This window comes from Scomber japonicus, chromosome 5, assembly GCF_027409825.1.
Source record: "Scomber japonicus isolate fScoJap1 chromosome 5, fScoJap1.pri, whole genome shotgun sequence".
Lineage (NCBI taxonomy): Eukaryota > Metazoa > Chordata > Actinopteri > Scombriformes > Scombridae > Scomber > Scomber japonicus.
Genome location: NC_070582.1, coordinates 5792369 through 5811350, shown reverse-complemented (window position 1 = coordinate 5811350; position 18982 = coordinate 5792369). Strand labels below are relative to the sequence as shown.

General features: G+C 41.1%; 1 protein-coding gene across 1 annotated transcript in view; it reads right to left on the bottom strand.

Moving 5' to 3' along the window:
* Positions 1 to 18982, bottom strand: part of cttnbp2 (cortactin binding protein 2) — a 110516-nt gene that overhangs the window by 20557 nt on the left and 70977 nt on the right. The window contains exons 7-11 of the mRNA XM_053318892.1: positions 16846 to 16999; positions 14322 to 14522; positions 12554 to 12671; positions 10668 to 10961; positions 1954 to 2049 (exon numbers count right to left, since the gene is read on the bottom strand). Of these exons, the coding sequence (XP_053174867.1) occupies positions 1954 to 2049; positions 10668 to 10961; positions 12554 to 12671; positions 14322 to 14522; positions 16846 to 16999 (863 nt within the window). The remainder of the gene's footprint in view (positions 1 to 1953; positions 2050 to 10667; positions 10962 to 12553; positions 12672 to 14321; positions 14523 to 16845; positions 17000 to 18982) is intronic.

The window sequence follows — 18982 nt, the reverse complement described above, 5'->3', positions numbered from 1 at the left end:
ACACTCAGACACATCCCCACTCACTTCTCAAGGCGTCTTCTTGAGGAAAACAGAAAGACAGAGAAAACGAGAGAGAGAGACGGAGGCAGAGACGGAGCGATACACAGACGCAGATAAAATAGATTGATGAACGGAGGAAGAGATGGAGGCGGAGCGAGATTGGAGAGCCTGGCTGCTGCTGCTTGCTCACTATGATTTTCATTGTGCCAGAATATTGTTCAGTCAGTCTTCCTCTTTTTTTTCCCTGACTCAATGAGACGAGAAATACTGTAGATAAAGCAATTCAGGGAACGGAGGCAGCAAAAAGAGAAGAAGCAGAAGAAGCAGCAGAAGCAGACAGAGTAAAAAAGACTTTTCCAGTATCTGCAGGAGTGAGACTGTCTGCTGCTGTGACTCATCTGTGATCATTTACACTTCTGTCCTTGAAAGCAGTTTGTAAAATGAAAAGGCACCTTATTCAACGTGGAGTGCCAATTTACATCACAATACAGATAATAAAAACATGTTTAAACATCATTATGGTGTATCAGAAGCTCTCCAGATACCAACATTAACTCATGATAGGTTTTGCTATGTTGAAGTGCAGCTATTAACCAGACTATGGACAAAAGTGGAGGAAAATATCAGCATGAAAGCTCCTGTAATGAGTCTTTTAAACTATACATGAGTGTAGATGGGCTTTTATTTAGTTAGTTAGTTTTTAAAATGCTAAGAGATTCTGTCCCTAAACATACACGATTGTCTTTAACCCTACTGGAGTCAAGGAAGGAAAGGAGGAAGAAGGAAGGAAGGAAGGAAGGAAGGAAGAAAGGGAGGAAAGGAAAGAAGGGAGGGAGGAAGGGAAGGAAGGACGGACGGAGGAAAGAACAAAGGAGGGAGGGAGGGAGAAAGGAAAAGAGGAAGGGAGTAAGGAAGGAAAGAAGGACAGAGTAAAGAAGGAAGGGAGGAAGGTAGGGGGGAAGAAAGAAAGAAGGAAGGAGGAGAGAGAGGAGGGAAGGAAGAAAGGGAAGAAGGGAGGGAGGAAAGGAAGGAAGGAAGGAAGGAAGGAAGGAAGGAAGGAAGGAAGGAAGGAGGGAACAGTAAAAACAGTTGGGTGAGAGATGAAGTTGGCCTACTGTTGGCTGTCTCTCTCCGTATCTCTGTCTCTCTCTGTCTCATAATGTGATATATTATTATATTTTTTGGGGGTAAATATGGAAGTGTGAACAATATGGAATATGGAAAGAAGTTATTACATTATTGGTTCAGGAATTTTACAACATTATCGGTCGTTATTACCTCTTCTAGCTGCTACAAAGATCTGATCTATAAAGCTTTCATGATGGGAATTATTCCACCTTTTGTTTGCGTGACTATTATATACAGTAGCAAAAAAACCCAAAACAGTCAATTCTCTCCTGTCCCCCTCTGAGTCCCTGTGCACCCAAACTGCTGAATATTCACTGCGAATACAAGCGGAAACAAACAACGTGTCAGGTTATGTGATTCCTCTGGACTACAAATCTGTTGTGAGTGGATCGTGGGTTTGTGGGTCCAACTGCATTTTGTTTATTTTTCATTTTAATGCTGTGCAGTCAAGTCTCCGTGTGGGCTGTGGCTCCAAGAAATGTGGACCTTGAGAGAACACATGTGCTCAAATTACTAGCACTGTTAATTTATTGTTTCTGCTTTAGTTTAGATTCAGATTGATTATTATTTAGAGTTTCTATTCTGGAAAAAAAATAAAATGTTTTGGCTTTAATTTCTCCTTCATGCAGCGCAGCTCAGCGGGTAGAGGCTGGTATAAAAAATAAAAAAATGCCCACGCTGCATGTGCATCCAAAATCATTTGTAAGGCTCTTTCATCCACCAAATGTCATTTTGCTATCACTGATGCTAGCTCTGATTTTTGTTGATTTTGGCTCAGTGCTCTTGATTGAACTTTGGTTGCCATGTTTTTTTTTTTTTTTGTACCTTTGAGGCGGATGGTGACGCACTGGCTGAGAGGCTTTCTGACCAGATCCCAAGGGGAAAGAGGCAGATCCTGACCGGGAAACCACTCCGTGTCTCCTGGAAGAAAACAGACACAGAGAGAGAGAGAGAGAGCGAGAGATGCGTTAGGATAATAAAAACCAAATCACATAAACAGACCCGTACAAACAAAACACGCACGCCAACAAATATAATCAGATGGAAAAGGATGCTGTTAGCTTTAAGAAAAAAGACACAGAAAATACTTTAATGCACAGTACATTCATAAATTATATTCACTATGATCTATAATTTATCTGCAGATCCTGTATGATGCATTAGGATCTACAGAATAAAAACATTTATGTTGGAAGGAAGGTAGGAGAGAGGGAGGAAAGAAGGAAGGAGGGGGGGAGGGAGGGAGAAAGGGAGGGAGGGAGTGAGGGAGAAAGGAAAATAAGAAGGGAAGAAGGAAGGAAAGAAGGACAGAGGAAAGAAGGAAGGTAGGAAGGTAGGGGGGAGGAAAGAAAGAGAGAAGGAGGGAGGGGGGAAGGAAGGAAAGGAGGGAAGGACGGAGGAACGAAGGAAGGAAGGTAGGAGGGAGGAAGGAAAGAAGGAAGGAGGAAAGAAGGAACAGTCAAAACAGATGACAGGAAGGTTAATTATCAGAAAAGCTGTAGGACAAAATACAACTTGACTTTTTACTTTACTTTGGCCCATCTGGCAGACAGCTCATTAACCTACTCCTACCAGACCTCTTCATCCATAATTCAATCACAGAATGTACTTTTTTCTGAATGAAATGTTATAGAGATGCAATATTAATGCACTACATATATTAATTCTGCTCACTCTGTAGTGCACCATATGTGTGTGTGTGTGTGTGTGTGTGTGTGTGAGACAGTAATACGGGAAGCTGTAACCTCCTCCGTGGGACTGCTTTTCTCGTAGGAGCTAATTAGAGCAAATAGACGTCAGATTAAGACAAGATGATGCATTAGAAGTGGTGTTGTAGAAATTTAAAACATGAAAATAAATATATTTTTCTGGAGAGTGGAGCAGGTCTGAAATCCCCAAAAAATCCAACCAAAAATAGCGAAGCCTTTACTCCCATGATGGTGAATCAGCGTGAAACTAAAGAACAACCTTTGAGAAAACCTTGAAATGTTTGCAACTCATTCGATTTAGTAGTTGAGCTGCATGTAATTATACTTCTGCAGTAAAGTAACAACAAAACTCTTCTAAGATAAAAAAGGAGGGAGAGAAGGAGGGAAGGAGGGAGGGAGGTGGATTTTCCTACTTCACCACAAGCACTCGAACACACCAACCTCTGCTCTTCAACTGCCAAAACTAGACTTGATGTTTACTGTGATGGATTTTCTTTCTGTATCAGGGTTCAAATCTCTGAATGTTGTGTTTAATATCACAGATATTCACACATTAATGGAAACAAGAGGTCACTTTTGTAGCCTAAAATCATCATCACTATTACATGAACTAGTCGAATACTTAAAACAACACAAGAAATCGCAGAAATTTTACTACTACTTATCATATGTTGTCAGCTTAAATAGATGAGCAGTATGTTCTTCTGATCATGTTTAATTATAGTATTGTGTGTTTGCCTGATGCTTTGAGATCGATGCCAGGTCTTATATATATATATAAGAAATCATATCACTCAGTACAGCATATATCAGAACAAACGGTTTCATAACTCACTAATAGTTGTAATATAAGGATGCAGTGGTGTGAATCTGATGATTATATTCTTGGAAAATCTATTAAAGTCTGTGTAAAGTAGGAATAAATATGTGTTCTGAGTTTGACATACCACAGAAAAGTGTGTTGTTAACCACCCTGCCAAATTTGAATGATTAAAAAAATCGCCAAATATATGAAATTAGGCTTCTAAGTTGTGTAAAACTCAGCCTCTTTCTCTGCTCCCAAACGCTGTGGGCGTGGCCGCTGAGTCTGCTGAAACCCCGCCCCCTACCAAGTGTCACCTGTCAATCAAAGTCACCACCTCTACCAGAAACATGGACACTACATCTGAGAGCTTTCTACTGCTAACTCAGCGGCTAACTCAGCTGCTAGCCTGGCGGCTAACTTGGCTGCTAGCTCGGCGGCTAACGGTAGACTATGATAGTAGTAGTGTGCGCTGAATGTATTTACAGCAGCAGGGGCGGGTTTATGCCTTTTCAACTTCCTACAGTTGTATATTTCACCAAATAAACTGTCTAAAACCCTAAATACTCAGTTTATTGAGAGAAAGAAAAGCAGCAAATTCTCACATTTGAGAAGCAAAAACCCTCAAATGTTTAATCATCAAGTAAAAAAATGCCATTCAATTAACAAAACTGATTAAACAACTAATCATTGCAACTCTAGAAGGATGTTTCTATTTATATTTTAGTATTTTACAGGGGAGAAAAGTCACTATGTTCTGTAAGGCTTAAAGCTTTTGCAGCATTTCTCTTTGAACGGCAGCTTTGTAGAAATAAAGAAGGTAATTTGAGAGCAGATGATTCAGCTGGAAGCTTTGTGACAGACGACTCCGACTATCAGCTGTAAGCGAGCAGCTCGACACTGTAGACTGAGTATAATACAACTTTAACAAGTTTTTTTTGGGGGGGGGTTATTCCCTTTATGCTGACATGAAGCTTTTACAGAAGCACTCCATTTGTACTGCACACTTACTAAACTACTACTGCTTCACTTTTTTTTAAAACCCCCGTGAGAACCTGTTCAGGAATAAGGTCGAGATTTTTCTTCCTAATTGGACATCGAACTGTATGAAAAATGAACCTTTAACTTCAAATTGAACTTCCATATTTTAAAAAGTACTATTTTTCCTCTCCTTTCAATTCATTGATTTATCATGTAGCCATCATGTTAAATGTCAATGTTAATTGGGCCTAAAGGTTAGAGAAGTGAGCTAGTGACCAGAGTCAGAATAAATCATGGTAGGGAAAGTGAAAAAAGTCCCTAAATGCTCCAGTGTTGCTGCTCAGTGGCCGGCAAATCACACTGTGGTTGTACTGGGAAGCTTCCAGATGTGAGTGTGTGTAACTGTGTAAATGTGGTCAGGGTGTTACTGAAAAAGAGAGGCTGCCTCTAAGTCACACTTCCCTGAATAAAGTGTAAAAAAGAAGTCAGGAAATAATAGAAAATGCTTGTATATTATTTTGTGAAGCCCAATTTGACACATTCAAACTGCCTATCCAAAACACAAATCTTTTTAATTTACAAAATAAAAGTTTAGATAACCAGGTAATATTGAAAATGTGATCATTTAACTATAACATATCAATTTATAAACAAATGTTTTCAGCTCCAATATGTGGATATGTTTTATCACCTCCATGTAATCCTGCAACTCACAAATATCATCAATAAACATTTATTTGACAAATACTTTTTTGGTTAATCTATTCATCCTTTTGTCTCTAAAATGTCAGAAAATAGTGAAAAATTATTGTCGTAACTACTTGAGCTCATGTCGATATGTTCAAATGTTTTGTTTTGTTTGAGCCAAAGTCCAAAATCCCAAAAATGTTCAGTCCTCTGTGCCCTCAATCTCAATAAGACCTCAAATCCCATATTTGAAAAGTGCAACCTCAGCATTTCTGCTTGACAAATGACAAAAATAATTATCCCATTATCAAAAAGCAAGTAATAATCAATTAACCAATCATGTCCGCTCTACCTGCATGTACTGTATAATCAATATACTGTTGCTAGTAGAGACTCTTAATCTCAGCGGGGCATCTTCTATCAAAATTAAATCCCTGCTGGTCCGTTGATCGATTTATTAACACTTGGTTGCAGCACGACTTGAAACATGTATGTAGTAGTAATGTTATGAGGACACACACACACACACACACACACTCACACGCACAGATTGAGAGAAATGAGAAGCATATGCAGACGCACCGAGAGGCAAATGAGACACGCGTGCAGACACAAAACCAGACACCAAAGAGTGTCTGCAGGTGGATCCCGCTTTGACACAGAAGACAGACATTTTCTCCTAAATTGGCATCTTCCTCCCCTCCCTCCCTCCCTCCATCCATCCCCTCCTGCCTGTCTCATCCATTATGCATCCCTCCTTTCTGCTCCTGCTGTCTTTCATCATCCCCCACCTCTAAAAGTACACACACACACACACACACACACACACACACACACACACACACACACACACACACACACACACACACACACACACACACACACACACACACACACACACACACACACACACACACACACACACACACACACACACACACACACAAACAAACCCGCCTCATTCATTGTGTGTAAAAGACAGTAACAGTGTGAGTAAATGTGTGATGCAGAGCTGGAGCCATAAACAAATAGTAGAGACCGAGGCACACAGAGGGGAATTAAAGTCCTCTGTGTTTGAGATGGAAGACATCTATCTCCTGCACTGCAACACACACACACACACACACACACACACACACACACACGTAACTCTAACCCTAAACCAGCCTTCAGTTGAGGAGGAAACCAACCACACACTGATGATATTTCATCAGCAGAAAAACAGAAACATAGAAGCAAACATATACACACACCACATGGGTGTGTGTGTGTGTGTGTGTGTGTGTGTGTGTGTGTGTGTGTGTGTGTGTGTCTCAGCCTATTGTCCAGCCTACATCTCATTCTTTGACCTGTATGAAAAAGTGAAAAAGTATTAAAAAAGGACTTAAATTGAATTGGTGGAGGCACTGTAGAAACTCTGATGAAGGTTATAATGTTCAGTTTCTGTTTTTATTCGGCTTTATTATCAACTTGAAGGCTGCAGTGTTTAGTGCAGAGAGAGAGAGAGAGAGAGAGAGAGAGAGAGAGAGAGAGAGAGAGAGAGAGAGAGAGAGGAGACAGAGAGAGAGAGGGAGAGAGAGAGAGAGAGAGAGAGAGAGAGGGAGAGAGAGAGAGACAGAGAGAGATAGAGAGAGAGAGAGAGAGAGAGAGAGAGAGAGAGAGAGGGAGAGACAGAGAGACAGAGAGAGAGAAAGAGAGAGAGAGAGAGACAGACAGTGAGGGAGAGAGAGAGAGAGAGAGATATGAAGTATAATAAGAAGTAATAAGAAGAAGAGGTTGGAGCAGTGCTGTGTTGTATTGAGAGGTTTCTAATATGTTTCTAGCTTGAAGCAGCAGCAGCGTTCCTTCTTATTCACATGTTGAAGAGATGTAGAGGACATTTACAGAATTACCTCTACATGTAGTCTTTCTTTAAAAAGGGATTCATCTCACCCAGGGCCAACACCTTTTCATCCTCTGCAGGTCCTTAAAAACTCACACTACCTACCAGCTTCCTGCCAAGTTTTTATCAGAGTGCCATCAGAGAATTAAACTACTGAATATCATGCTAATAAAAGAACAGCCCTATCCTGTATAAGCTGAGTTCATACACTCACTCTGCTTTTATATTTCTGTTTTATACTATTTATTATTAGTTTTTATTTATTATTAAGACTGTAATGTGTCTATTTTTACATTTTACACTTAACCATCTGTTTTGACTGTTCTTTCTTTCCTTCCTTCCTTCTGTCCTTCTTTCCTTTCCTTCCTCCCTTCCTTCTTTCCTTTCCTTCCTCCCTTCCTTCTGTCCTTCTTTCCTTTCCTTCTTCCCTCTTTCCTTCATTCCTTATTTCCTTCCCTCCTTCATTCATTCCTTCCTTCCTTCTTCCGCCCTTCCTCTCTCCTTTCCTTCCTTCGTTCTCCCTTCCTTCCCTCCATCCTTCCCTCCTTTCCTTCCTTCGTTCTCCCTTCCTCCCTTCCTCTCTCCTTTCCTTCCTTCATTCTCCCTTCCCTCCCTCCATCCTTCCCTCCTTTCCTTCCTTCGTTCTCCCTTCCTCCCTTCCCTCCTTTCCTTCCCTCCATCCTTCCCTCCTTTCCTTCCTTCTTCCTCTCTCCTTCCCTCCTTTCCTTCCTTTTTCCAACAGGAGGGTTAAAGGCATTAAATTGAACCGAGTCGGTGTGTGTGTGTGTCAGCAGGTATCAGCAAATCATTAACAATGAATCAATTAATCATTACACTCTGAATTTATACACTGAATAAAAGATACTAATAGATATATATCTGACATGTATTCAATCAATGAGACAACCACTTCAATTAGCCTATTAATGTAAAAAAAAAAAAGTTATTGACTATGTAGAGCGGATCGGATGCTAATCGGAAAACCGGCGGTTCAATTCCCAACTCCTCCAATCCACATGTCGACGGATCCCAAATAGTTCCCGAAGGCTGTGCCAGTGTCAGTTTGCCAGCCTGCCATCAGCTTATAAATGTGTGTGTGAATGTGGTTTGTGGTGTAAAAGCACTTTAAGAAGACTAGAAATGCACTTTTTTTTACCATATGTGGTGCAATAAAGTTATAACTCCGGGACGGGAAGCCCTTTAGTTCCTCGTATTCCCGGCGAAATCCCTGAATACTTCCTCTCCTCTCTACTTTTAGTGTATCACACAAACAAAGTGCCTCTGCATGACCGCGCTCTGTGTCCAGTTGTCCCTCAGGGTATCTACATTAGCTTTAGTGTGTGGTGCAATTAAGTCATCAAGACTGCAACAAAGAACTTAGCCGAAGGGGGGAGGAGGGAAAAGGGGGGGGGGGGGGGCGGCCACGAAAACGTTAATGTAACGCTACTCAGACTAGCAGCCGACAGAGAGGAAAGCAGGCAGGCGAGAACGGGAACAGGAACAGGTGAGCGTCATGTACTAGTGCCCCTCTGGGTAATGCTGTTTTATTTAGAGCCTTTATGAATCACCCAGAGAGCCTGATATGAAGAGAGAGGAAAGAGGAAAAGAGTAATGGTGGCTTTTTGAGAAGCACTGATACGCAAGAAAAAGTCACAGTAGACCAAAGACTGAAATGTAGAGGTGCCAGTGATACAGGCCCACTTGTTCATCATATCAATGATATTTATATTAGACGTATAATGTTGAGATAGTAACTTATGAAAGGGTTTTTTTCCCCCCATTTTTTAATATTTAACATGTTACTGAACACATATATTCCTCATTATAATTCTATGAAATCAATATTGTTTTAACATTTAATAATAAATCATGACGTGGGCTTATTTGGAGCAGACTTTTTGGACATTTTTCATCAAATATCTCTATTTTATATCCCAAAATCTTCATGAACTAATGAATACATTTAAATAAATGTTGCTTTATAAGAAATGATCTCCCTTATAAGTCATGTCAGTATCCATGAAAAACAGCTGTACTTAGATTTTGGTGCTTAATGGGAACAGTTACTTTAGCAGCTGAGGAAGGAAGGAAAGAAGGAAAGAAGGAAGGAAGGAAGGAAGGGAAGGAATGAATGAATGATGGACAGAAGGAAGGAAGGAAAGAAGGAAGGAATGATGGACAGAAGGAAGGAAGGAAGGAATGAATGATGGACAGAAGGAAGGAAGGAAGGAAGGAAGGACACTAGTAATCTGTAACCTATTACATTTCTAAAGTAGCCTTCCCAACCCTGACAGTAACATATTGTAATCTAATATAATATGAACACAAAATCAAATGTATCCCATGATCCTTTTCTCATCAACATCAGCACAAACGTGTCGGAGCCTCTGAGCTGATATAGCAGCTAGGACCCAGGCGACCTTACATGACGTTAAAAAACCTTGTTTAGACTGAACGCTCGGTCCATTAATTTAAAACAGAGTCTTCAGTTTACACTTAGAGGGGAACAAGCAGCGGTAAAGTAAACATGCAGTAAAACAGAAAGAGATACAACAAGAGAAAAACATGGAGTCCTGCCAACAAGCTAACAACTCATCCTGGTCTTTATCACATTTATGTTCACTGTAATTGAATATGTACATGAAAAGGCTCGGAGTTAACCAGGAGCAGCAGCTTGAACATCAACTGATAGAAGGACGAGGACTGTTAGAAAGTTTACAAGGAATGCATGAAGAAGAAAAAAAGGGGGAGGCAAAAGTGAAATGGATAATTATCAGGAAGTCCGGGAGAGAGAGTGGGATGTGTGGAAAGGAAGGACACAAGGAAGAAAGGATGCAAGACAGATGCAAAGGAAAGGAGAAATAAAGGGGAAAACCAGGCGGGGAGTTCTGGTCCTCTGAAATGAGGCCAACGTGGAAGTAACTTAGAACTGCATTCTATCAAAAGGCCACCAGGGGGCGACCGTCTCTATACAAGTCAATGGAGAATTCACCAACTTCTCACTTGATTTCTAACCTCAGTAAACGTTTTCAAAATGTGTTTATGGTCTCAATCGCTAATTTAAAGCCTTCTTCAATGCAGTATGATGTTCATTTGGGACATTTTGGCCTCCCTGATTTTATATGTGATGATAAAGCAGGGTATGCATTAGGGTGTGGCTACGTCCTGATTGACAGGTTGATTGACCAATGTCCTCGAGATCCAGCCCTCACAACCATAGCAACCTCCCCGCTCCACCTATGGCCCCGCCTCATGCCCATATGAGTAGAATCTGTGTATTTATTTTTCCCAGCATGCACCTGAAATTTTCAAGATGGCGCTGCCTAGATTTGAAACTATTGGCTTCCGAGCAGCAGTCCACAAACCAATGGGTGACGTCACGGATGTTACGTCCATTTCTTTTATACAGTCTATGGGGAAAACATCACATGAAGGATTCAGGAATAAATGAGTAAAAAAAAAAGGTGCATCTCCTCACCGATCAGGATGGAGGCGATGCTGGCGGGGCCGAGGCCTAGCGGGGGACGCTGCGCCTCCTCTCTGGCCGTCTGAGGATCTCCGCAGAGGATCTGGAGATGGGAGGTGAGGGCTCGGCCGAGGGAGGCGCTCAGCTGGGACCAACTCGTAGAGCGGTCGACCGACGCTCGGCCCAGCACCAACTGGCTGCCGGTGACTCCCTTCACTTCCTCCTCCAGAGCCTCCACGGGACACATGGACCCCGCCGCTCCTCCTCCACCTGGACACTGCAGACGAACCAGGACGCGGTACGAATCTGGAGGAGAGGAGACAGAAAGGGGAGGAAGAAAGATTAAAAGAAGGGGGAGGTACAGAAAAAGATATCAAATTTGGCTAATGTTGCTACGGTTTGGGGCTAATTAATGCATTTTTTAAATGTATTGTTATTTATTGTCTTAATAATCTTAAATGTAATCAGTGTGTAATTTACTATATTCTGTTAAAATACTCGAGTCAAGGAAGGAAAGGAGGAAGGGAGGAAGAAGGAAGGAAGGAAAGCAGAGAGGAAGAAGGAAGGAAAGGAGGGAGGGTGGAAGAAGGAAGGAAGGAAAGCAGGGAGGGAGGAAGAAGGAAGGAAAGGAGGGAGGGTGGAAGAAGGAAGGAAAGGAGGGAGGGAGAAAGAAGGAAGGAAGGAAAGCAGGGAGGAAGAAGGAAGGAAAGGAGCGAGGGAGGAAGGATGGAAGGGAGGAAGGAAGGAAGGAAGGACGAAAGAAGGAAGGCAGGTAGGAGGGAGGGAGGAAAGAAAGAACAATCAAAACAGACGGGTCAATTTGACCCGGGAGGACGACACGAAGTTTGAACAGCTAATAATTCAATAGTCTCATATCAACTTCACATGGAAAGTCATATCATGTTGTTCTACATAATTATAATTGTTTTGCAGGAAAAAATCATGCAAATAAGTTAATTTGCATAATAAATGTATTTTATTTTATTTGTATTCAGCTATTCTGAATATTTACATTTTTATCCAATCTCTGGTGTTTCCTCGTTGCAGATTCATCAGAGTAATGTCAGCGTTTCCTCAGTTCCTGTTTTTATTGAGTCATTACTCATGACAGTTATTTATTGTGTGTGTGTGGATCAGGATGTGTGTGTGTGGATCAGGATGTGTGTGTGTGGATCAGGATGTGTGTGTGTGGGGAGTGCTGGGGGTTGGAAATGTTTTTTTATTCTGTAAAGCACTTAGCGTTAAATCACTATGTATGAAAAGTGCTATACAAATAAACATTGATTGATTGATTGATGAAATTACATTTGATGTCAGCCAAGCTTTAACACAGGATTTACCACCAATGTGTAAAATGATTCATTAGAAATCAGAATGATGGCAAGAATAGAATAAGACAGGGGTGTCAAACTCATTTTAGTTTAAGGACCACATACAGATATCGTTGATCTCATGTGGGCCAGACCATTAAAATCCACTGCATAGTATTTATTATAAATAATGTATTATGACTTTACTATAATAAATCATCTATTCACAAAGCAGATGAACGGGACTTAAGATGCCTTAAGAAGAATTAGATTAAATTGTCTCAAACGTTAAAAGAAATTGTAGACAGGGCTGTCAGTTTGGGGTTACCGTGGTAACAGATACTGATAAAAACGTGTCCTTTTTAAAATCTGATTCACGTTGCAAGTCAATTATATCAAGTTTGACGTCAACAGGGACTTATAGTATTCTGCATATTTTATACTTTGCAAAGTTATCCAGTGGGCCAGATTGGACCCTTTGGTGGGCCGGTTCTGGCCCACGGGCCGTATGTTTGACTCCCCTGGAATAAGACTTAACGTGTTATAAAAACAACACACACATGCACACAGACACACAGACACACTCACAGAGGTTTTCAAGTAGATCTTTGCAGTCGTCAGTTGCCACGTCATGTATGGTGCGATTACACTTGTCCCTCCTCTCGATGTCCTGTTCACTGTGGCTGCACAGCACCTCCAGACAATCCTAGACACACACACACACACACACACACACACACACACAGATCACACACACACACACACAGAGATCACAATCGTTAAACAATCTGAGAGCAACACTAAAGAGATTAGTTGTTTCATAAAGACAGATTAGTTGCCCGGCATGACTAAGAATCATCTGTGTACACTTAAAGGCTGCGCACTGTAACCACAAATGATATTATGTCTGCAACAGAAGCTCTTATGTGTTGTGAACGCACACATCAATGAGTGCTCTTCATTTATATTCAAGTCAGACACTCAGTCTAGTCTGGTCTGGTCTGGTGTAGAGCCTCCTGCTTTCGCTTTACGCTGAGCGGGACGATTCCAGCCAGGAAGGTCAGCCGTCCCATTAGCCGGTGACCGTAGAGACTGATGGCAGGGTCGGACATTAGCGGAAGATATAGTGGACAGAGCGCGATGTGTTAGTGTCGTTAGAGTCGGTGTGAGTGTGCAAAAACACACAGAGCAGTGTAAACATTTAAACGCTATAAAGATAAACTGCAGAATAGAAAGCAGCAGATGAAACAGGAAGTAGATTTAATGCAGAATCATTGAGGAGATTAAAGCTGCTTTAAGTCCAAAACAAGCTGACAGACACACAGTCCTGATATATTATTAACTTATGAAGGTGTTATACTTAACATGTTAGCAAGTAATTACCTAATTATATATCTGGCAGCTACGCAGCTACATTAGCATTCATTTGGAGTCATGTTTGCGTCCACTTGATAAGGTCCAATATTCACTCTACTTCTGGTTATTAAAGCCGCCTTATTAAAAAAAATACTAATGTAACTTAAAATTTAAAAAGCCTGTAACACACTGGTTGAATAACTTAACATCGAGTTTGGCTCTTGAGAAGCTGACCTATATTGTTAGAAAGAGGGCTTCTGAATTTTATGACATTTGGAAGATGAAAGGTGGAGATATGGAAGATGTGGGAGAATGAGATAATAAAAAATATTTAATGTGTTATTGGGAGTGTACAATGTAACCTATATTAATCTTATTATTATATTATTATTAATATTAATTGATTTCTATTGTTATTATTTTAGATGATTATTTTTATTTATGTATTTATTTAATTTATTATTTATTGCTCAGTAATTTGTTGACTAATTTGTTGGTTTAATCTTTTGTTTTTATTTATTTTTTTAAGATTTTGTTGGCATAGACCCCTTTTATTAAGCAGTAGACAGACAGGAAACATGGGAGAGAGAGGGGGGGGGGGGGTGACATGCAGCAAAGGACCTCCGATCGGGATTCGAACCGGGGTCAGCTGCGTATATGGCATGTGCTCTAACCACTCGACCACTTGCGCGACCTAATTTATCTTTTTTAATTATTTATTTTATTAGGACATTTAATTTATTTACCTTTTCTGTATTATTAATATTTTCATTATTAATATATTTCATTACTGCCATATGTTTAAATTGTTGGATGTTGTTAGTTTACTTTATTTGGATCCCCATTAGCTGTTACCCAGGCAACGGCTTCTCTTCCTAGGGTCCATGAATACAAAAACCAATAAAGATACGTTTAAAAAAAAAATAAAAAAAGCTTGTAACATGATGTGAAGAGCCGCCCTGAATCACATCTCATGTTAGTGAATGACTCTGCGTCGCACCTTGAGGCCCAGAGCAGCAGCCATGTGTGCAGCCGTCCAGCCGTCGCTGTTGGCCTGGTTCAGCAGGGCAGCAGGCAGTGCCAGGGTGCCGGGGGGGTCGAGGGTCACAGTGAGGTCACCCTGAGTCGGGTGGCACAGCAGGAGACGCAGCGTGTCCACGTGTCCTGAACGCACCGCCGCGTGGAGAGCCGTGCAGCCGTCCTGCAGACAGATAGACAGGTGAGTGAACACACACGAACACACACACACACACACACACACACACACACACACACACACACACACACACACATACACACACTCCTCAGTGATAACAGATAAGAAATTACAGAAGGTGTCACAAGTTCAATTCTTTAAACTTTAGCATTCATCATGTTTGTGCAGAGTGGAACTAATGTGATTTTGCGTTGAGGATGTAATACCATCATTTGATTACACCAGCCAGACCACAACTAATCTATATTATCATTATCAATTAGTGAGCTACTTTCTTGACTAATTGTTTGTTCGATAAAAGATTTTTTTAATCTAATCTATTATGGTAAAAAATGCCAATGACAATTTACCAGAGCACAAATTGACATATTCAGATGACTTATTTTGTACATCTAACAGTCAAAACTCTAAAAGACTCAATTTATAATCAAGAAAACCAGCAAATTCACATTTTAGAAGCTAGAACCAGTGAATTTTAGGTATTCAATTTCAGGTAGGTAATCAACTATTTAAGCTCCACTTTGTACAGATTGAGAATAACAGTAAAGCATAGACTGCAACTTTTCATGTTTTCAGTTTCTACAGATTCTCACTCAAAACTGAACAGAATATTTAAAAGACCATTTTAACCCTCCTGTTGTCCTCGAGTCAAGGAAGGAAGTTAGGAAGGGAGGAAGACGGAAGGAAAGGAGAGAGGGAGGGAGGAAAGAAGGAAGGAGGGAGGGAAGGAAGGAGGGAAGGAAGGAAGGAAGGAAGGAATGCAGGAAGGAAGGAAGGAGGAGGGAGGGAGGAAAGAAGGAAGGAGGGAAGGAATGCAGGAAGGAAGGAAGGAAGGAAGGAAGGGAGGAAAGGAGGGAGGGAGGAAAGAGGGAGGGAGGAAAGGAAGGAAGGAAAGAAGGAAGGAAGGAAGGAAGGAAGGGAGGAAGGAAAGGAGGGAAGGAAAGAAGGACAGAAGGAAGGAAGGGAGGGAGGAGGAAGGAAGGAAGGAAGGAATGTGTTAAACTTCCACCAGATTTTAATATTTTCAAGTTGGTCAATTAAAAAATCCCCCAAAAGAAATCATAAAAAAAATTAAATGAACACACCCAGACTGTTCTGCATATTCAGGCTGCAGTCTCATAGCCCAGTTTAAAAGTCCTCCTCCGTGTTAAATCATTATGTTTGACCCGACACGCACGCCAACATTTGCTGCTGCTGCTAAAAATACTCCAGAGCCGAAGAGGTCGGATATGCTATAGAGACTCTGGCAGCTCTCCGACTCAGCAGGGAAGCTAAAAGCTAAAAGTAGAACAAAGCAGGTAACTAAATATAGGGTCTCATCGCACGCTGCCACGGCAACCAACAAAACCCTATGGTTTCCATGGAGACCGACGAAGCCCATAAATCAATGGGCTTGCACTAATGAGACGAGCAGACACACGAGAATAGTTAAATTGTCGCAGGCTGAGTGTGAAACAATGTGTTGGAACAAAACGTGAGTAGAACGAGGAGGAACATCAAGGCGGAGATTCTGATTATTCTTTATGAAGGTTGTTGCTCAAAAAGAAGTAAAATCTGACACACAAAAAATGAACTTTTCAGAATAAATGAACCAAAAACGGATTTAAAAAAAGCAAGAAACACAAAAAAAACTACCACTGAAATGTTTTACTGCGTCCTGATTTCAAGATGTCAGTCTGTGATTTATGCTTAGTGTGAGTCAATATTGTTATGTAAGGAAAAGAAGGAAGGAAGGAATGAAGGAAGGAGGGAGGGAGGAATGAAGGAAGGGAGGAAGGAAAGGAGGGAAGGAAAGAAGGACAGAAGGAAGGAAGGAGGGAGGGAGGAAAGAAGGAAGGAAGGAGGGAAGCAATGAAGGAAAGAAGGAAGGAAGGAAGGAAGGAAGGAAGGAATGAAGGAATGAAGGAAGGAGGGAGGAATGAATGAAGGGAGGAAGGAAAGGAGGGAAGGAAAAAAGGACAGAAGGACAGAAGGAAGGAAAGAAGGAAGGAAGGAAGGAAGGAGGGGGGAAGGAGGGACGGAATGAAGAAAGGAAGGGAGGAAGGAAGGAAGGAAGGAAGGAAGGAAGAAAGGAAGGAAGGAAGGAAGGAAGGGAGGAAATCCTTAATGTATTACTGAGTCAATATTGTTATGTGAGTAGTAAATTCAGAATAAAACAGTTTGTCTTGCCTTTGCAATCATCTGACCTTAAATGTGAGCAAGCACCAAGAAAATTCAAATTCAAACTCCAGAGATGTCGCTCACGTTGTGTTTTCATACTGAATCGTAGCATTTCTGGTGCATGTACAGTACGGTGAAGCAGACGTACCGTGGAGGTGCGGGAGCGGTCGGCTCCGGCGCTCAGCAGGACCTGAACACAGTCCAGACTTCCTGCTTCACTGGCCAGGAAGAGGGAGGTTTGTCCTCCCGCCGCCGCCGCCGCGTCCACAGCAGCTCCTGCAGCCAGCAGCGCCTCCACACAGCTACAAGAAGCAGGGTGAGGTTACACAGGGGTACAAACACACTAAATCATATTAGTACTTCTCATATTAAATGTACTATACAGAAGTAGCTGCACTACTTAAATACAAAATGTTATTTTTTGAAGGAAAAGATAAGTAAAGTCAATCTGATGACACAATTTTATATGTGAAAGGTGCATATTTACCCCCAATTGTCATGGTATGGGGGAAATTGTTGTTTTTTTAAACTTGAAACCACTTTATTGGATTCTTTGACCCCAAAACTGTACACTTTGACACCAAATTTGTCGTTATAGCTATAACAGAAGCAAAGATATGGGCTCTAGAGTATTTTCGGCGTATTGGCGGCCATTTTTGAAAAAACGTGTATATTTCTGATACAAAGTGTGATCCCACTTGTGTTTTAGGATAAATTTATTTGTATGACCCTAAGGTACTTCCATACCAAAGCTGACATTTGCATCATGGCTTGAAGTCAAAGGCCTATTTTTTGGGCTTAACCTCCCTACTATATATACAGTACAACATAACAGGAAGGGTAGGTGTTATACATCTTGTCAATCATTGCTGTTTCTGTTCTGTGATTGATTTCTATTTTATTTCACTGAACTCAAAGACCGAAATAAAAATCAGAATCAAGATACATTTGCAGTGCTTCATCTATTTCATTTCTTTTTGTGTTAATATTTTTATTAGGAGGTAAGGCACAATAGAAGAGGAACCAATGTTATAATTACATTGAGTATCACATCACATCCGCATCACAATTGAAAATATAAACGTATGGATACAATGGAAATACTGTGCATCATGATGAATGAAGAGCAAGACATACAGTCTGCCTCCTAGGATGTCTTCTTATTTTAAATTTGTGGCCCTCTTCATCTATTTTATGAAAGACACTTGAGAACAGGGAGTACAGTATATAACTTCATTTTCATTGTCAGTCCGTTCCAGTAGTCAGAAACAGTCCTCACCAGTCCAGAGATAAACAGATACTGGTTATCACACATGTATCTCTCTACAGTATGTGTGTGACGGAAAATGCTAAAATAAGCCTATAAGTGCTGTAAACTGCAGCAATAACCGTGGGCTGCATGTTAAATGTATACTTGACCTTTATTTTCCATAATTAAAGTTTATATATATTGTATATTTTGTTGTATTCGTGTTCTTTCATTGTCATAACTCATTATAATTAACAGTGGAGCTTAACTTTCTATATTTACAGTCACACACACACACACACAGTAGAAAAATACACTTATAGGTCAACCTCTTGATATGACACATATGCATGTTTTATACATAACATACAGCTGTACCCTACATGCCAATGTAATAATATGCATACCTAGATGCACAGAAATAAAAAGGTACACACACACACACATACACACACACTATGAAGTTGTGAGTGTGTACACCACCTGTTCATAGACGAGGGAAGACATCAGTCAGCTCTCCGCTAGTAGTGAGAGAGCGGATTAATGCAGTCCACTGAAAAATGAGTTAACCCCATAAAGCCAACTCTCAGATTGTGTGAGTGTGTGAGTGTGTGTGTGTGTGTGTGTGTGTGTGTGTGTGTGTGTGTGTGTGTGTGTGTGTGTGTGTGTGTGTGTGTGTCTCAGCGTGCCTTTTGGATATCCCCATGCTATTTATAACACTGTGATCAGATATTACAACACTGCACATTCCCCAGCTGGTCCAGGGCATCGTGTTTTTTTGGCAGCGTGGACACACACTCGCCACTGTAGCTGACAGATCCGTCTCAGGCTGTAAAGCTTCAGATTCATCCCTCCTATACCTCAAGGATCAATATGACTGATCAGACCTGACAGTGCACCATGCATAGTGTAGGAGCAGATGTTTCCCTCTTGGTTAATAATTCATAATCCGAGCGGCTCTGGTGATGCTTCAGGAGGAGAAACGACCGGATCAGCAGAAAAAGGAAGTCAAGCTGCAAACATGAACGGCAGCTGT